This window comes from Peromyscus leucopus, chromosome 13, assembly GCF_004664715.2.
Source record: "Peromyscus leucopus breed LL Stock chromosome 13, UCI_PerLeu_2.1, whole genome shotgun sequence".
NCBI classification, from domain to species: domain Eukaryota; kingdom Metazoa; phylum Chordata; class Mammalia; order Rodentia; family Cricetidae; genus Peromyscus; species Peromyscus leucopus.
In genome coordinates, this window is record NC_051074.1 from 41,235,940 (window position 1) to 41,256,256 (window position 20,317).

The 20,317-nt window shown below is 40.4% G+C and overlaps 1 protein-coding gene across 1 annotated transcript in view; it reads left to right on the top strand.

Moving 5' to 3' along the window:
* Abca12 (ATP binding cassette subfamily A member 12) overlaps positions 1-20,317 on the top strand; it is a 165,477-nt gene that overhangs the window by 12,869 nt on the left and 132,291 nt on the right. Inside the window, exon 2 of the mRNA XM_028870100.2 lies at positions 1,430-1,523. Within this exon, the coding sequence (XP_028725933.1) occupies positions 1,430-1,523 (94 nt within the window). The remainder of the gene's footprint in view (positions 1-1,429; positions 1,524-20,317) is intronic.

Genomic DNA, 20,317 nt, shown 5'->3' on the forward strand with positions numbered 1-20,317 from the left:
AGTTCACGTTTCTGTGAGTATACAGTTTTCACTGCTGACGGGCAGTATCATAGGCCTAAAAAACATTAGGCAGATAGTGAGTGAAATTTCTTTTCAGTCCCAAGGATTAAACCCATGGCCTTGTACAAATTAGATGAGCCCCCCCGCTTTTTTTTTAAATTTTTCATTTTGAGACAGTCTCACTAGATTGCTCAGGATCAAGTTGAACTCCCTTGGTGGCCCAGGCAGGATTTGAACGTGTGTTCCTTTTGCCTTTGCCTTCTGAGCAGCCCGATTACAAACCTGGGCTGCTGGAACCAACCGTGACTTCTAAAATGTTTACTATTATGATTATTGTTATTATCAACATTATCTTTGTGTGTGTGGGGGGTATGATGTGTGCAGGGGAGTGCATACATGACAGCATGTGTGTGGAGGTCAGAGGACAGCTTCGTGGAGTCAGTTCTTCCCTTGCACCTGTCTATGTGTTCTGGACATGGAACTCAGGTTGCTAGCCTCGCACGGCAGGCGTCTTTACCCACTGAGGTTGGTCTATCTCCGCAGCTCCAGCTGGGTCTAAATTGGGTAGGACAGCAGCTCTGGCTTTGCCTGACAGTGAAACTCTCTTAGAAGTTTCAGTGGCAGTGGACATTCCTTGGGAGCCTATTTTACACCAGGTAGTGAAAATTAAGGAATGAATACAACACTGTCCTTACCATAAATGAGCTGTTGGTTTTTTTCTGGGAACCAGGCAACCAGGACAATAAATTAGGCTCTACAATGGAAGCATACAGGATGCTACTCATGGGTGGCAAAGAGCTACTACAGTTCACTCTCTGACTCAACTACTCATTTTGTGGTCCATTCATTCACTGCTTTGTTCAACAGTATTTATTGGGCCGTTACTCAAGGCCACATGCTAGCCTTTGTAGCTGAGTATAGAATGCTGACATTGGAAAGTGTAAGATGTGTGCAAGGTGGAATTACGCTGTATTTCGTATGCCCTACTTGGGACACTGAGTTTTACCCAACAGACAAATGGGAAATACCAAAATGCTTGTCTGGAAGTTACTGATGTTATTTGAGGTTTAAAATAATCACTCTTCAGACAGTCATGATTGGTGAGCAGAGAGGGGACCTCAAATGAACATTTGAAGACTAGATATGAAAAAAAAACACTCTTATGAAGTCATCTGCATTTATGAAATTCTCTCCTCCTTTTCCTGTGAATAATAAAGGTAGTAAAATTTCCAGCCTGTATTGGAATGCTATAGTTTGACAATCTTCTTGTATTCAGTAGGATTGTGTTATATATATATATATATATATATATATATATATATATATATATACATATATATATATAAAACAAAATTATATACAAAATTATATATATATATTTATATATTTACTGTCAGTTCTATAACCTTTTTCTATTGTTGCTTTGCAGCTTTGGACACTTGTCTTGATCTTATGGCCAGTCATTATTTTCATAATTCTGGCTATTACCCGGACCAAATTTCCACCAACAGCAAAGCCAACTTGTAAGTAAACAACTGATTGTTGCTCTAACGTTTGCTTAAACTTAAAATTTATTGTAGCGCTGTGTCAATGCTCGATTCTAAGCTTTATTTTTTTTTTAAAATGGTATTTCCTCTTGGCAGTAGCTGCAAAAAAAAAATTGTGTGGGGTTCACTCCCAGTTCTTCAAATCAAAAAGTGAACTTTGGGGGGGGGGAAGAGACACAAGAAGCTAGGAGAAAAAGTGGTACAGACGGGGAATGGAGGAGAAATTGGTGGGGTGGGGACGGAGGGTGAGAAAAACACATTATATACATGTTTGCAATTCTTGAGCCACAAAAATGTTGAACCTGAGCCAGATATGGTGATACATGTTTATAATCCCAGGACTTGGAAGACTGAGACAGGAGAATTTTGAGTTAGATGTCAGCCCAGCCTTCACAGCAAGACATTATATCAAGGGAGAAAAAAAAAAAAACACTGCAGTTTTGTATCTATATGGCTATCTAGAAAAACACGGAACACGTAGAGGACAACATGAACTCCATCTTCCTCTCCACATCACGAGTCTCGCCACTGCAAGACATCACAAGGCGGCCACCGTAGGCTCCGTCATTCTTTACTGCCATAGCAGAAAACACAGACTCATGTTTGATCAACTGAACAAACAAAATCCGGGACTGCAAACACCTCTTCTGTTCCTCACTGATGAGAGCTGAGCAGTGTAAACACGTCGACGCATTTTGCTTGAAAGCAGGTTGTTTCCCAATTAGCGCTGCCTCTCTTCTATGAAGTCACTGCCCAGTTATAAAGTGGGCAGACTGCCTGGCTCAGTCCAGTATTTCTCTTTGGATCTGACACAGAGACGCAGGAAGGACTCAGGAAGTCCTTAGCGTCAGAGGGGGAGCTTTGAGCCGCAGTTATTTGACCAGAGTTGCTTTTGGTGTATTGCTATGGTTGTTCATTTCTCTGGGGGATTAGTTTTCTTAGTTTGGGAGGAAAAGACTAGTGAGCTGTTTCAAAGCAGCCACCTCCTCAAAAGATCCTGATGAAACAACTTTACCAAACCAACTTCAAATAATTATGACAGTTGGCAGTGTACCAGAATATAATGCTGAATTCATTTTTGAAGAGTAACATGCTGCTGACTTTAAAATAAGTACCGTGATTTTTCAGTCACCTGGTCATGAGAAGTAGGATGAGAATCATTGGAAATCTGTTTCAGTCATGCACAGTAGGATAATTTGGAAGATATCAACTCAGTTAGTGTAAAGCATCTAAACCCTTGGTGCAGAGTAAGCAATTCCTTACACCCCAATAGCACCATTTTTCTGAAGCACTTGTCCATAAGCCATTATGTAAAGTTGTCAATGAGAACTAATTAGGTTGTTATTAAAACAGCATAATTTCATTTTTTTTCATTGTGTATACATTAGCTCTTTGTAGCAGACTGGTGGCATATTTAATGAAGTTTATGTGTCCTTTGTATTTTTAGTATATAAGACTTAAGAAGGAAAACATGGACTATGACAATAATACAATCAACACCGATTGACAATTAAGCTCGGATATTCTACCTTAAGATGCAATGGATTGATTTATCCACAGTGATCCATAGTTTGCTAGCTCCTTTCAACCCATTTTCACCAATTTCTTATTTTAAAAGTTTTTTTCCCCCCAATTACCTAAAATTCTCTTGTGAAACTTTCAGGAAAGAAATGCAAGGTTTTGGAATGAATGGTTTTAAACTGTCTGGTGCAATCTGATAGGAGTTGGACATTCATGGAGGAAACCAGGCAGAGGTCTCAGCGTCACACTGGGCTAAATGAGAAACAGAAGAGCAAGCAATGCCTCCAGGCCTGATCAGGAGGGTTCTGAAAGAAACAGAATCGGAAAAAGAGATGAGAGACCATTGGAACAGGGAGCTGTTAGCACCGTGTAGTAGTAATTGGATAGAAAGCAACCATGTCTGGAGGCGGAGAACAAAATAAGAGGAGAGTCCAAACACGGATCATGTGTTTGCTAGCCTCCTAGACTGCACAAGCCTTGTCCTAAAAGAAAAATAAAGTTCTGACTGGTTTGTCATCAGGACTAGAAGGGGCCTGCTCATATTACACACAAGACACCCAGTGCCCAGAGAGACTGTGATTTGCCAAAATTCAATCATGTGGACACAAGAGAAAGGTATTGGAATCCAGTTATCTTTGCTTGTTGTTTGTTTTTAAGATTTTTGAGCCCGTATTAAGCTTCTTAACTATTAATCCTTTCTAGATCTGGATAAACAAGTGTAAAAGAAAATGATGTCCAGGATTTCAACTCATAATTAATAGAAAAAAAAACAACAACCCACAATTATACTATTGAAAGTGTTGTTCTGGAGACTAGTAGAGAAGGGATTGTCCCCTCCACCCCCACCCTCACCCTGATAGTAAAAAGCATAACTCCTTGATGACAATTTGGCTTTAGGTATTTTTAGGTTGTTTTAGTTGTTCTTGACTTGGGTCTCACATTTGTTTATAATATTGAAAGATCAAAACTGACTAATAGAAAAGAAAATAATGATAAACAGGTATTGATCTTACCCTCTGTGGCAGGTACTCAGGGAGGCGAGGACTAGATTATTCATTTCATAACTGAGAAAACTAATTCACACAGAAGCTGAGAAACTGAGCTAAGATCTTGGTGATGAGTGGTGATGTCAGACCGAGGCAGCCTGGCTCTGCCGAGACCCTGATATTAAGCTACGGAAGCTCATAATTCTTACATCTAGTAGCTAGTGCTTGGTTTTCATGTCGCATCACTCATATCAAGAGGACTAAACATCAGGGGCTAAAAAAACGTGAGCTCTTCTGTCCTGAAATCAGGAAATATGGAGAAAGGCTGTGGGGTGTGCATCTGAGTCTTCTCTGACATTAGGATCCAGTGTAGCATGCTCTGACTCACACTGCTGCATCACTGTGACTGTAGTATCACAGAGATCAGATCCTGTTTTAAAGAGGGAAAACCCTTTCTGGGCTACACTACCGGTTGGGCAATCGAATACTAAAGATGAGGCATTAGACTACACCCTTTGATGAAACTTGGTCATGATGGGAGAATGACATTTGTAATCCGACGGCCACATTCTGCTCTCAGAACAGCTTGGCAGGCCTGTAGGATTCTGTAAACCACTTGGAAGAATATAATAAGTAACTCAAAAGACTCCCTCTGTAGTATGTTTGATGTCTGGGCACTGAAGAAGTCTGGATTTGGGGTGAGGGAGAAAGCCACTGTAGACTCTGATGCCGTGGGAGCCTTTGCAGGCTTATTCTGGTTATCATCTGTCTCCTCTCACTCTTTCATGTCGCAACAAACAGCTCTTGCATATTGCAAATCTCCGGGAAGGAAAAACCTCCCGAGCCTGGTAGGCAGGCCCTGATGTCTCTCCTTCGTTCTGGCAGAAAGCGACCGTGGCGCCAACTTTGAAGTCAGTCCAAGCTCTTGCAATCTCCACATGCGGGGGCTTGTCAAGAGATGAACTTCAAAGTGCAGACTCCGCACTTAGGAGCAAAGTGAAGCAAAAGGAACAAACCTCTCCAGCACACTCCCAGACTAAGCTCAGCTACAATACACCACAGACTTTTCTTCTTTTACTATACACATATCCAGAAGGTCCAGGACACGCTGGCCGCTGTGGGACAGTTTATTAAGACCAGTAAGATACTGTCTGACTGGGACCAGCAGATGCCAGATGGAGACTGCAGTCCTGACCAACAAGGCATCACATTTTCTTGTGTGTGATTTTAATGCATTCTTCAGGTGGTTGAAAATATTTCTACAAGTATAATGAAAAGTATATTGCATAAATATTACCACATACTGAATTGAAACCCAAATATGTTAAAGCTTTCATTTCCTAATACACCTGTTTCCTTATAGAGTAGTAAATTCATCTGCCTTCCACATTAGAACTGATAGGAGCTGGTGGCAGGCAGGAGTCAATTGAATTATACAGTCAGGTTACACTGACTTCTGTCTGTCTGAATCATGTGACTTCATACCTTGGATGAATGCAAGCTCAGCTAATATTTTGAGCATGCATTTTGACCACCAAAGCATGCCTTTTGTAGGCAGGCACAGATGAAAACAGCGGGAAGTATTCACTAGACAACACTATGTGGAAGACAGACGCTGGTGCCTGCGCTCATATTATCTCAGTTAACACATCACCGCTTTGAGCTATTTCAAAAGTAAAAAAGAAAAAAAAAAGCACACACAGGTTCAGAACTCACTAGGGCTCACATGTACAAGCCTGGATTTTTATCCACTTTTCACCTACACATCTGTGCGTATATCTAGCTTGTCGTCGCCTACAAACAAGATCCTGAGGCTTTCCTCAACTTTGTTTTCTTCTGCCCACCATCTATCAGCAGTTATAGATGCTATAGATGGAAAAGCGACCTCAATTGGTTTTTCTACCTATCAGCAGGTTGAGCAAACAATGTTTTGAGGAAGATTAAAATTATTGATCAATGAGAAGTCCACGGGATCCATGTAGGTTTTTTAGCTATGACACCTGAATTGTTTAGAGGAAGCTCTTGAGTCATCTTATGCTGAAAGATCCTATGAGGCACCTCTTGTGGATGAGAGTTAAGAGAGTCACGGAGATGAGGCATTTTTCTACTGATTTGACCAGGGATGTTGTGATGTAAGGGAAGGGAAGGGCCTGCGTGCTGGATTCCAAGGTGTGTTTCCTCTCTAGAACTCACTCGAGTCAGTGAACTGTAGAGGGACTCGGAGTTCATCATTGATCTTGGCCATGATGGTGAGCTCTGTTTTTCAGTCAGTGGATCTAGGGAAAATGAGAAGGAAGGTTGAAATTATTGGGTGGCTTGGTGGTTTGTGGGATCCATGCAGACTGTTGTACCCAGGATGAAAGGAATTTGTTCTGGGAGGTCAGGGCTCAGCATTATTCACCACTTGTTAGGCATTGCCCCATCTGATTTCTCCATTCTCATCCATCCCAGCACCACCAGGCAATCTCTCAGCTTAGAAACGTCTGATTCATCTTCGACTTCTCCCTTTTCTCACCTCCCAAAACCAATAGCTCTCAAGTCAAGTCTTAGGAAATGTGTCCTGGAGTTACCTGTACATTTTCATCCTTCCTGTTCTACTCTGACATAAAAGCCCAGTCATCTCACGCTTGGATTGGGGTGGGGTCATACCCTAGTTCTATCTTTTCCCACATAGCATAAAATACTCTTGGGTTCAAGACCTTCATAGTCAGAATTTTCTCAACATTGCCTTCTCTCTCTTCTGAGGTAGGGTGCCTGTGCTTAAAGAGAAGGCATCTGAATGGCCTTCTCGCTTCATCTTCTTTCTTACTTGGTTGTTTCTTTCACATCCTCAAAGCCTATCAGAGCACAGCTTCACATCTCAGCCGCTAACAATTTCTGATTACTTTCAATCTAATCACTTTCACTACACCTATCATTGCCGTATCGACTTATTTGTTGTATTTGCATGACTGATGACAACCTTAACTCACTTATCAGACAGGAAGTACATTGACAGGAAGTGCTTATCAGCAGGGACCACCCCTTAACATAGGAGTCATTTCAGATACAGCTTGGTTCCTAGCATAAGGACCAAATAGAAGATAACACAATTTAGATTGTTATGGGAGACTGGATAGTAAACTCACCCCCAAATGATGGTTAAAAAAAACACTCAGTGTGAATATGAAGCAAGCAACTGGCAAACAGCTCACTTGGCCTTGATTTTTCACTTCTCAGATACAGGTGACTGTGACTGTCCTTTCAGAAAATGGCAGGTGCACAGGAGGGATTGGCAGGAGGAAGGAGAAGAGAAAGGGGAAAGGTTGTAAATTATATCTTAATCTTAAAAAAATTAAGAAGAAAAGAACTAATGAAGAAAAAATTAAAATGCCAAGAATGTCTATAATGCTTACATTGAAAATGGAAATTAAATAGAGTCCCATTACTCATACCAAACTAGGTATGCCTTGAAATTTACATTACAAATATTTAGAAATTTTCAATTCAGAGGAGACACTGATATTTTTATGGAAGAGAGTTCATAGTCTGCAAGTTGCTTAAGAAATTTCAGAAAATTCTGGAATTGTTTCTGAATTTCATACCCAGTCCCTCTTTCTTAAATCACAGTTCATGGCTGTTTTGAAAACATTACTGACACTTTACGTGACAACATGAAGGTGAATTCTGGGAGACACATAGAAACAAGATGGAGGTTATCGTGGACCTTGTTCCACTTGACATTCTTCTTAGAGTTGTTTGAAGAAAGCAAGAGGGACCTAATGGAGCACAGCTCTGCCCGGACTCCTACCCAGCAGGCTGCAGGCCAGTTGCCCATTTCCTGAGCTCCAGCCTTGACTCTTGCATTGCAGATGGTCACACCCTAATGCCAGACAACGTGATGAAAAGATTTCTCAACTCTTGTTCTCTTGAGCTAGGTACACAGGGTTATATCAGATAACCAGAAATGCCTTTAAAGTACAGGAGAACTTGGTTTATCAAGTAGAGAATTTGGATAATGAATAGCTGTTGACTGCACTAATAAGCTTGTTTTATTTTACTCTCTATCTATTCTGTATCACCCCCACTTTGAGAGCTTTATCTGACAAACTTCCCCAAGTGCTACACTGGGGTTTGGTGTGGAAGCTACTTACATCTTGTCTTTTTCACACTTTTCTCTTGCCTTCCCTTCAAAATAAGCAGAGACTCTCCTGTTACTCTCACACAAAGAAGGTGAATGTCCACATTCACAGGTAAGAATAACTGAATATTTTAAACTCTCTTATAAGAATAGTAATGTCCCTTCCTGAGGTCACTGATCTCAGTTTCTTTCTCCAATATCCCTTCAAAGCCATGATCCAGAGTTAAGAATACCATTCCAGCTAATCTCCTTCACTTACTGAGGAGCAGACAGCCCAGACTGGCTCATGGGTGAGGGATCAATGGTATGGTTGGCTGACCACATCTTCCCAAGTGACTGTTCATTAAAACATCCTCCCAGGCAACACTCAGGGAACCTGGCCTTCCAAACTCAGTCACCCATGTTCCTCTTGCTGTTTAAGTTTTTCATTGTTTCTGATTAGGTCACATCATGTCCTTTGTCTTTGATGAATGAACCAGTGTATTTTTAGAGTGAAGTAGCCCATATAGAAGAAATGCCATAGGAATATTATTCTCTTTCTTTCTGGCCAATTGACATTCCATTGTGAATTAATGTAAGAATACCCTATAACATTTTCACATTTTAAAGTATGAGACTTACACTTGTTTTGGTCATATACTTACATGTTTATAATCAGAATAAAATTTCTATCACTGTGAGAGGCAATTAGAGATTGGAATCACAGATTTAATTGAGATTGCCTGCTTAAACACATCTTGGACAAGTCTATCAAATGAGGTGCAGTTTCCACGTTTGTTTACAGGGCTGTATAATGACATGTAGTTTATACAGTTACTGTGTAAATTAAACAAGTTAATAATTCCAAAATACTTAAGTGCTTGATCTCAAGGTATAGCAGCTTTAGTTATGGATATTATTTTTTATAAGATTATAAATTGAAACCATAGTATCAATATTGAGTACCATTAAAATATCCTAGTGTCTAGTCATTATTGAGAGATGAGGAAGACTTGATTAAAGTTTTCCAACACATATTCCTGCTATCATCCCATATTTAAAGGGCACTTGTTATGTATCTAGAGCACTGAGGAGAACAGCCACAAGCACTCACAGCATCATGTCTATAGGAGCGTAATCAGTATATTAGAAGTGCTAAAGTAGCTATACTCATCCCATGGTGTAGCTAAGTCCAGGAACAAAGGTACCAAAGGAGATGAAATGGGGGACATTGACTAGGACCCAGACTGGAGTGCAGCAGGGCAGAGACAGCTCAAATTCCAGTAGTTGGCAAAAAAAACTTAGGTTTCAAGATCAATTCTATTTTAATTCAATTATTTTAGAAATTAATACAAAATCTCGAGCCGGGTGGTGGTAGCACACGCCTTTAATCCCAGCACTCGGGAGGCAGAGCCAGGCAGATCTCTGTGAGTTCGAGGCCAGCCTGGGCTACCAAGTGAGTTCCAGGAAAGGCACAAAGCTACACAGAGAAACCCTGTCTCGAAAAATAAAAAAAAATAAAAATAAAAAAAAATCTCAACAATGAAAAAAAAATCAGAATTTAAAGTAAAGCCAGAATCACCATTACCGATTCCTCTTTCACCAAGGGCTCTGCTGTGGCCCCCAAAGGACCCAGCTTAGAATACCTAGAAACCCTCTGTTTCCCAGCTGTGTCTCAGCTGGAGTCTTGAGCAGGACTGTAGGAGTTTGTGAGTTAGCAATGAACATCTTAACATTCCAGCGGTCATGGGTGGAGACACAGGGCAGGAATTTGGAGTCCATTGTCTAAGGAGGGTGCTTATTAAAAGTGTAGGTGATGGAACTAAAAGTATTCATCTTTGTTTTGAAGGGGGGTTGAGAAGCCAGTGGAATTTTTTTTTTAACTGACTTTATTTGATTTTATACCATTTGTGTATTGTTCCGTCCAAGCTCACTGATGAATCGACTAATTTTATTTGTGTCGTGAAGTATGGAAGTCCTGCATTATTCTCAAGAGAAGCGCTGCTAACATTTCACTGTGCAGTGTCTGAAAAAGCACCCAGCACGCACACTCTCACACATGCATACACACACAGCCAACTTCAGACCACGAGGCTAGATGTCCTGTTACAGCAGGAGGGGACAGGGCTCAGAAGTGTAGGCACAGGTGACCTGTTGGAAATGGGCTTCTAGTTTGGAAGCTCAAATGTTACAGGTCTGCAATGTCTGTAGACCTCTCTCGAACAGTTATTTCTCCATCCCCCTCGCCAAAACTCCTTTCTTCTATCCTTCATTTTCCATATATTTGAAATGCAGAGAATGATTCCTTATAGCCTAGACACTGTCAATACAAGGTGTGCCATGCTTTCTATCTTCAAACTGTCCAAGTGAAATTGATACAATTTAAGACAAATGGGAAGAGTGGGATACATTAGCTAAAGAGAAAGGAAGGCAGGGGTCATATGCTCTTAGCATTTTTCTTCTTTGTTTCTCTTCTCTCAGAGTACCTCCAGGTTGGTGACAAGGGATAGAAATGTTCACAGCTTCTTGAGCAGGTGTTCCTCCAAAATGGTTTTATAGTTAAGTTCCATGCTCAGAGGAATGTAGTTTCACATCAAAATGTGCTTCACACACTGGCAGATAACATTGCGTGGTGCTTTAAGAACAATGAGAAATGTCAACATCTCCTCAATATTTTGAAATAGCTATCCCATACGGAAATAGTACAATGATGCCTTTGGGAATTCCTATCTATGTGCATGTGTCTTGTGCATAGGATGCCTTTCATACTCAAGTTGCTTACATCCTAAATGAAGAGTGAAGAAACACACACTGCCTGCCATTCCTGATTGAAAATAAAAAAAGTTAAATATAACTAAAAACAGTATTTGGTATAGCCCTGTGCACAGGGTAGGTACTCAAATATTTACTCATTAATTAATAGGAGTATGCAACAATAGTGTAAGCACTTGGACACTAAGCATTAGTATTACTTATTATAATTAGTAGTAGTATTACTTATTAGCATTATTACTTATTAGTATTATATTAGTATTACTTATTAGTATTATTGTTATATTAATATTACTGATGAAGTAATGCTAACTACAAAGTCTACTGGAAGTTAAAAAGAATATTGCTTACAGTTAGGATAAAATTAAATTAGTTTTGGAAAGGAAAGCATCAATACAGAACAAGAAAAGTTAAAGATTTTGGAGACAGGAGTTCTAGAAGTAACTGGTTAGTGAAAAGAAGATTCATCCGACCAGAGTACAGTGTCTCGCTGGAAAGGAGAGGGGAGCCACCAGGGTGGAGGTGGATATTGTAGTGTTTTGAATATCAGACCTGGAAGTATGGATTTTATCCTACAGTAATGGATACAGTGGAAGTCTGTGAGAGTTACCTAAGTTTTCATTTTCAATGCGGCCAATAAACTAAAGGGAACTAGAAAGGACTTGTTTTTTCTGCTAGAATTGTTTATATTAATGTCTAGACAGATGTTCCTGTCATTAGCTATGTGGACTACCTGTTACTCCACAACAGCGCCCCCAACCCCCATTCCACCCCTGAGAAAATTTTTCGTGGCAGCAGCAGTGACCTTGTCCACTGGTTCCCATGGATTAAAATTTAGGGAGTGGCTTTGCTACAGGTGTGGCTCAGAGCTTCTCACCATCTTGCATCAAGATTTTGGCGAGGGCTGCTGCGATCTCAAGACTTAACTGAGACTGGATCTTTCTGAGGCAGATTGCTCCCATAACTGACATGCTGTTATTAGCTGGTGGGTGGCCTCAGTTTCTCCCCCAGAGTCTTCTCTGTGGGTTGCTTAAGTGTCCTCATACTTGGCAGCTGGATTTCTCCAGAACCAGCTACCCAGGAGATAACCAGATAGAAACTTAGTGTTCTCTTTTATTTAAAAAAGTTATTTTATGCATAGGAGTATGTTTTTGAATTATGTATGCACACCATGTGTATGCCCAGCACCCTCAGAGGCCAAAGGAGGGTGTAGGATTCCCCTGGGACTGGAGCTACAGATGGTTGTGAGCTGCCGTGAGGGTACCAGGAAGTAAATGTGGGTCTTCTGCAAGATCAGAAATTACTCTTAACATTGAGCCATCTCATCTCTCCAGCTTCAGAAACTTGGATTTTTATCATTTGCCTTTATAAACCTCACTTCTGCCATATTCTCTCGTGTTAGAGACAAACCACCACGTCCAACCTGTATCCAGGGCCAAGGGAACAAGGCTCCACTCTTTAAAGAAAAAGTTCCAAAGATCCCAAGAACAGATTTTGCAAACACACACTCATCAGGTTCAATGGTGTAGTGAGAACATGCACAGACCTCATGAGCTTGAGATGCACGGCCTGCCATGGCAGAATCCTCATCTGATTGCCTAATGTATAGCCCAGTGCTTACACATCAAGGCCGTTATTACATAATTTTTGAACTATAACTGTTTTATAGGTGAAGACTTTATTTTTTAGAGATGTTCCTGACAGACCTCACCAAGTGTTGAAGCCAAGATTTAATTCAGTTTTCCTATGCACATCTGCTTTCCACTCACTATGTTATCTGTCAGATAGAATCACTCATGACGGTTAGGTATGTTCACCTTGCTATTGGCACAGCTAACAGAGCCACTCTCTGGAATACTGCCTGCTACTTAGTAATCACCTGCCAAATATTTATTGAACAAATGGATGAGTTTGGTGTAACAAAAACCGAGACTAGCGGTCTAAAGAAGTCTGTTCAAATTTACTCACAAGTCAATAGAAAACCAAGACATACAGCTGAGAGCATTCCTTCTGGTGTAGGGGATCATTATGTCACACCCATTGAAAGGATATCATGTTCCTAGTTCAGAAGTTACATGCTAAAAATACAAAAGAGAAGGAACTCGTATATTTTGAAAAGTCTCGTGATGACTTCAAGTAGGTACTTTATGGCAAATGAACTTTGTATCACAACAGTATTGTTCTGTTTTAGACATAGTTAATCATCATCATCATTATTAATTATTTTGAGACATGGTATCACTATGTAGCGTTAGCTGTCCTTGAACTTATTATATAGACCAGGCTGGCCTTGAACTCAATAGAAATCCACCTGCCTCTGCTTCCTGAGTGTTGCCCTAAAAGCGCATGCACCACCATGCCCTCCTAGACATGGTCTTTCAAGAGTAGAAATGGTGTGTGTGTGTGTGTGTGTGTGTGTGTGTGTGTGCATGTAGGTATAACAAGTATGAGCAGCTGGAATTCCTCTGGAAGAGTTGTATGCATTGACATTTAACCTACCAACAAAAACAGATGAAATAGGGAACCAGATGCTATGCTTTGGCTCTCATACACCTCTCAATGCAACTCTACCATGAATTATTTTTGAAAAAATGTGCTAAAATTGAACCTAACTACCGAGAAAACTTTCCTCACCTTCTATGAATCCTGTTTGCTTTCATATGTTGTTTCTAGGCTTTATTTTAAGCAGAGCTAAGAAACTTGGGACAAAGTGCCTGATTTTGTGACCTGGATTATAGTCCTTGCAAATGCAGACCCAAAGCTGAAGTTTAATGTCATTATTTCGTGGATTTATCTTTAATGTGAGGTGGAAATCTCACAGTGAGTGTGTAATCCAGAAGAAAAGCCACAGGAACCAATGCAGTGCGCAGGCAGACTGTTTACCACTATTAGCAAAGCCATGTTAGCACAGGTAATGTATTCAGAACAAGCAGTGAGAAAAATTTCTGAAATGGGTGTTAAACTTTAGCTCAACTAAAGCCCAAAGCAAATGAACAAGAATGGGATTAGGCTCATCTGAAACTAATCTCTCATCATTGAGAGAGATGCTTGGAGTCCTAGAGCCATGATTTCAACCCCTACTTTGTTATATAGATTTCTACCTTTGTCACTGTGGATGTCCCTGGACATTCAAAAATTATTTTATGTGTGTGTGTGTGTGTGTGTGTGTGTGTGTGTGTGTGTGTGTGTGTATCATGTATGTGCCAGTAACCGTCCAGGCCAGAAGAGGGCATTAGAATCCCTAGAGCTGGAGTTACAGGTGGTTCTGAGAATTTGACATGGGCACTAGGGTTTGAACTGGGAACCTCTGGAAGAACAGCACGTACTCTTCACCACTGAGTCATCTCTACAGCCCCCATTCAGCTACTCTTAATGAAGCACTGTTCTGTTGTGGCACTATGTGGCACCTGAAGGAGAGCATAAAGTTCTCAGATGAAAACATCCATAATCAGTTCAGGCTCAATAGAAAATCCATAATCTTCTGTCAGCAGAAACAAAAAACCAAAAGGCACTAAGATTTAAAACAATAACCATGAGATCTCTGAGGCTAAAGAAGTTAGGTAAAGTTTAATATTCTAAACACGACTTGAGAAACAGCAGCAGTTGGGTTTGTCTGGAGCAGAATTAGGTTTTCCAAGGAAGGAAGGAGATGAGTCCAAATCATGATGGTGAAGATGTGGGGAGAGTAGCGTTGTATTGTATTTCTGAAGCTGGGCATGATATTTTTACTCTTCTTCTACCCCTTTCCCTACAATTATAACCAACTGAATACATGTGCGTTTGCTTAATGGGTATTTCTCTGGTTTCTCATTAACAAGGTCTATGCCAAAGGTTTTTTTTTTTCTGCCATAACATATCAGTAGTGTTTATTAGCATATCACAGACCAATCGGTAGATCAATAAATGAAGCCTGTTTTATTAGATGCCAGCAAGAAACATTTATACCTGTAAAATATGATCAAGTGATCCAGAACCCTAACTGCTAGGGTAAAGACATTAGAATATCTTTATTCAACAATGAAAATGAGCACATGGCAATAAGATCTAGTCTTCTGTGTATATTAATCAGATCTGATGAGAAGACTGGATCAGGATAAGGAAATGTCAGAGCAAAAACATAGCCATGCAGTTATTTAAATTATAAAAACCAGTGGATACTCTCACTAATATAAATTGGGAGACAAAACGGCGAAAATGGGTAAGACCTAAAGATACTAGGGAGAGAACAGTAGTAGGATATGGTGGAGATTAGGATTTGAGGACAAAAGGATCAGAAGAAGTGGATGCACTCTCTTGGGTTTTAACCCAGGACTGTGAGAAAACATAACAGAAGTAAGTGCAACAATGATTGTGTCTAGTGTTGTCTTTCAGTTCTTGTAATAATCCTGAGAGATTCATTGTTGTAGTTCCCAGTGTATGGATGAGCAAGTCAGGATTCTTAAAGAAGGAAGTATAGGGTACTTGTCAAACCCATGAGTGCTTGGTCACAGTACTCAAATCAACTAGCAATCAGTACCCGTGACCTTGGGAAATCATTTAACTTTAGAGATAGTGCCAGGTGGTGGTGGCACATGCCTTTCATCCCAGCACTTGGGAGGCAGAGGCAGGCGGATCTCTGTGAGTTCAAGGCTAGCCTGGTCTACAGAGAGAGTTCCAGGACAGGTTCCAAAACTACACAGAGAAACCTTGTCTCGAAAAGAGAAAACAAAACAAAACAAAACTTTGGAGATAGCCAGACTACCTTCCTCAAGCATTGAAGGGGAGTTAAATAAGGGATTACAAGCAGTGAAATAGCATCTACTATGGTAATTCATGGTATACAAAAAAGGAAGCCTACAATCAATCTGTGCACATAGTTAGCACTTGATAAGTAATTAACGTGAGTAGGTAACTAGATTAGACAAGTAGTAAGTAGCAACTTTCTGCTTTGGATCCTGTTCTTCAGATGCATTTATGATGTATGGCATGTTGCTGCAGTAGGAGTAGAGAACTGGGCAGATTCATTGTTTATTACCAAAGGCTCTCCCCCAGTTTTAAAACTTTTTATCTATTTACTTTTGCAAATTATGTTCCAAAACTACTACCAATCTGGTGTTTAAAGAAAAAATTAATTGTTCCTTACTTTAAGTACACCTATCTGAATTATCCTAAGATTTTTAGAAAGGGCACAAATTGTTCTTTGATTTCTATACTTATATATCAGATAATATATGCATAATCATGCCAAGAACTTTGAATAAGAACTCTCTTGATTCCAAATTAGTAATGTTAGAAGGAATAAACCTGGACCACATCCAAAATGAATCCATCTGAGAGCAGGTGTTAATCTGCTTCGGTTCTTGCTGACTTATGTTCTAGGTTCCGTACTTGAGAGTGGAGATTTGAAATACCGAAGCTCTCTTTTAGTGTTCTGACCATGATTTTGTACTTTTCTTTTGAAATTTCCCCAGTCTTTCCCATTCTTGAGCAGATACTCAATAAATATTTGTTGAGTAGTTGAATAAATGAATAGATGGACATACATACATACATATATATATACACACTATATATATGCATATATGTAATTAATGGAATGTTTAAGTCGATGTCTCAGTGAAGTTTAAAAACAAATCCCTGCATCTCTTTCACTGCTAAAACTCATTTGAGGAGCCAAGGTGTTACAGACCCTCATTCAGCAAGATTATGATGAATGCAAGATCAAACTGAGATTGGACAGTCTTTTCTCCACAAAAATGGGTGCCTTCATCCTCATTTTCCTTTCCTAAATAGAATCGATTTTGCCTCTTCCCATTTATTAAAATCCTGATTGGAGCTGATGACAAATAACTCCAAGTCAAGACTCTGACAGCTTCATTTCCAATCGCCCAGCCAACTCATAAAAAAAATGAATCGAATTCCACTAACTTCCAGCTATTGTGACCTAATGGTTTTCCATTCTGTCAGACTAACTTCTTTGCAATTCCTAAGGAAAAATAATTAAGGATATATGGGTTTGCTAAAAATGCTCAACACATCTAATGATAACTCTTTATCTTCTTTTATCCCAAACTGGCTCCTGAATGACAGTGTCACAACACACTAAATCATCCTAAACAATAAGATGCCATCCAGTCTTTTCTCTACCCCTACATCCTTCAGTCACCAGACCTTGTCAGTTTGTCCTTCCAAATGTCACTTGAAACTCTGCCTCCATTTCCGTGACCACTGCCCCTGTTTGCATCTTTACCCTGTCTATCTGTCATGGTGCAATGGCAATTTGTCTGCTTCCCATGCCTCAACATAGGCTTCTTCCATTGACCTTTTATATTGATATCAGTTATGTTCCTAAACCTGGATCTACAAACACTGTTCCATGCTGAACAGCCTTCCGATTCACACGACTGTCAGGTGCTATCATTAGGATGCTTTAGACCTTCCATGAGTGGACCATCTCTTTCCACAATCCCTTCCCTGTCCTAGCTGCATATGTCACATCAGTCAAACAAATAAAGGGAATTTTGCCCTGATGCTACAAATGGGATCTAGAATAATTCAGTCACACACAATGCAGTAGCCTATTTTGCAAGGATAATGAAGTGACCAGGTGAGCCAATTGCTTTACACCTGAATTCAAGTTAATGCATTACCATGGGGTTTCATTGTACTGCAGGCTCCTCCAGGGTGCCTCTGAATACATTATTTTTCCTTTCATTGTCAATCTCTCAGCTTGTTCCAAGTTGTCCTTCAAAACTCACAGCAGGTACTGCTGTCTCTAACACCCAACGCCAGCCCACTCTTTTCTGTGTCACCAAATTTTATTGAGTCTAGATTTCATATTTTGTGTACTATGGGTACAACTCTATCATCATACACACATTATATCAATAGTAATAGCCTACATACATCCTTGCACCTTGATCTTCCTGAACCCCCCCACCACCATTGTACAACCTATTCTGCTTGCAAGTGTGTAGAAATTTGTGATCCATACGGGCACTGAAGGTCTGTATGTGTACTAAACCATGAAAGCAAGCACCTGGCCCCATGCTCTCTAGCTTGCTTAGCACATCCCAAGCCAATTTGGCCATTCACGAATGATCATTAGACTCTTCTCCACAGACAGGTATTAACAATAATTCGCTGCTAATTAGAGAAAGGTGAGCTGTGTGTGTCTCGTCCCCTACAGTCTTTTGGCAGTTGGTATATTAACAGTGAAAACAAGCCTCACAGTGTGCCGCATGATGAAAACATTTATTAACCAGCGTGCACGAAGGCAGTCACATGGCGCTTTTCATGAAGTTGAATGAATTCCCAGCTACTTTGTGTTGTGGGTGGTCAAAGAAGGACACCGTTGGCGAAGGTACAGCAGAGGCTGTGCAGCGGTTTCCTGGCAGCAGAAAGCCCCAGCTCTGGCATTTCCCTCTTGCTACACATATTCTAGAGTATCCTAGCCCCTGGGCCTGCTGCTTCTTAGACATTGTCTGTGCAATAGACAATATAAAGGTGGAAAGGCCTTTATAGCATTAACTTATATACCACTTATTTTGCTGATGAGAACTTCATAGCTGGAATTTTCTCCAGTCCTTCCCAGGCCTGCAGCCGCTCAGATCCAAATAAACTCACAGATGCTTATATTAATTAAAACGGTTTGGCGTAATGGCTCAGGCTTCTCGCTAGCTAGATCTTACACTTAAATTAACCCATAATTCTTAAATATGTTTAGTCACAAGGCTTGGTACCTTTTCCCAGTTCTGACTTCACATCTTGCTTCCTCTGTGTCTGGCTGGCGACTCCTGACTCAGCCTTCCTGTTCCCAGAATTCTCTTCTCTCTTTGTCCTGCCTACACTTCCTGCCTGGCTACTGGCCAATCAGCACTTTATTTATTAACCAATCAGAGCAACACATTCACAGCATACAGCATGATATCCACAGCAGAACTTACTTCTAACTATGTTGCTGAACACATTGTAGGGCTGCCTGAGGTCCAGGCAGGAGAAGCATTTCCTTGCAAGTTGCCATCCTGGTTCACTTTCCTTTAGAGGTAACTATTCCTGCATGTCTGTCTTCCTGATATGGGAGCTTCCAACATTCCCTGTGGATTGTGGACTATAATTAACTAGAAAGTTCACTGATAGTTTCTAAGTTGTAGATTTGAATTAAGTAATGCTCCTAGCCCACTGCACATGAGGCATTTTAAAATAAGTTACTGATATCTTGGAACCTCCGGCCAGACATAGTGAGTGCTTGCCAGCTCCCTCCTAAAGATGTAACATTGAAAATGCTGCTGACGGCAAAGGATGCTGGCCAGGATACTTGATTAGCTGAACAAAGAATTTTTTCTTCTGGCTTAAATCCATTTGGTATTTCCCATTCATCTCCCTCTCCCAGGGCTCACCGTGTTAGCATCACCCTCTCACGGTTCTGGCTTCCATCTCCTACCTCTGTGTTGCCTTTTTATGCTTTATATAAGTGCCACATGCTGATCTTATCACTTACCTTTGGGATCTGGCAATTACTAATATTACTTGTACTTACATGCTTAATGTCCTTGTGGAAGTCAATGATTGGGGCATTATGGAACATCCCTGTTCTTACAGGTTTCTTCCTCCTCCCCCTCTCTACTCATTAGTTTGGTCATAGCTACTTGTAAATGTATTGAGCTAAAATGTCTATAGTGAATACATGACCATCCAAATTACCAGCCAGAGAATCTTACCCCCATGTATATAAAGATAATATGAAAAGATAGGATAATACACACACACACACACACACACACACACACACACACACACACACACCAATTTAGGTCAGGACGTGCTGAAATGAATACAATTATAAAAAAATGGTTTCAAGAATTAACAGTTTTGTGAGCAAGACTAACTACTGTAAGTAACTAGTGTGAATCTTTCACATACAACATCCCATTTGATGTCCAAAATATCACTATGGGAAGATGCTGTTGCCCTCCTTTTGCTCACAGGAAGCTGGGCAAGGTCATTCAGTGGTAAGGCTGGAGCAGGCTTAGAGTCCATGTCTGGGATAATACCGCACACATCTCCATTATAGTCCATTGCCAAAAGCATTTTGAAATCTTGATCCGGTTCACTTAATTTCAATTTGTCTTTAAAGCAGTGACTGTCTAGCACATGTAAGGCATGGGAAGCACATTATAATTGAGATCTGGACTTTATAGCTCAGACTTCTTAGATGGGCACTTAGCACCACGCTGCTCATTCATTTCTTCATTTGGCCACCCCACTGTAACCTCCTAAGGTCCTTCTCCAATCGTATTATGACAGAGCTATATATACATGGCATGATAGGCATAAAAAGCCTTGCGAGAAAGGCAAATTGACCTTCACGGAGAGCTGTAACTGTCCATAGGTTCCCAGGGTGAAATGGGAAC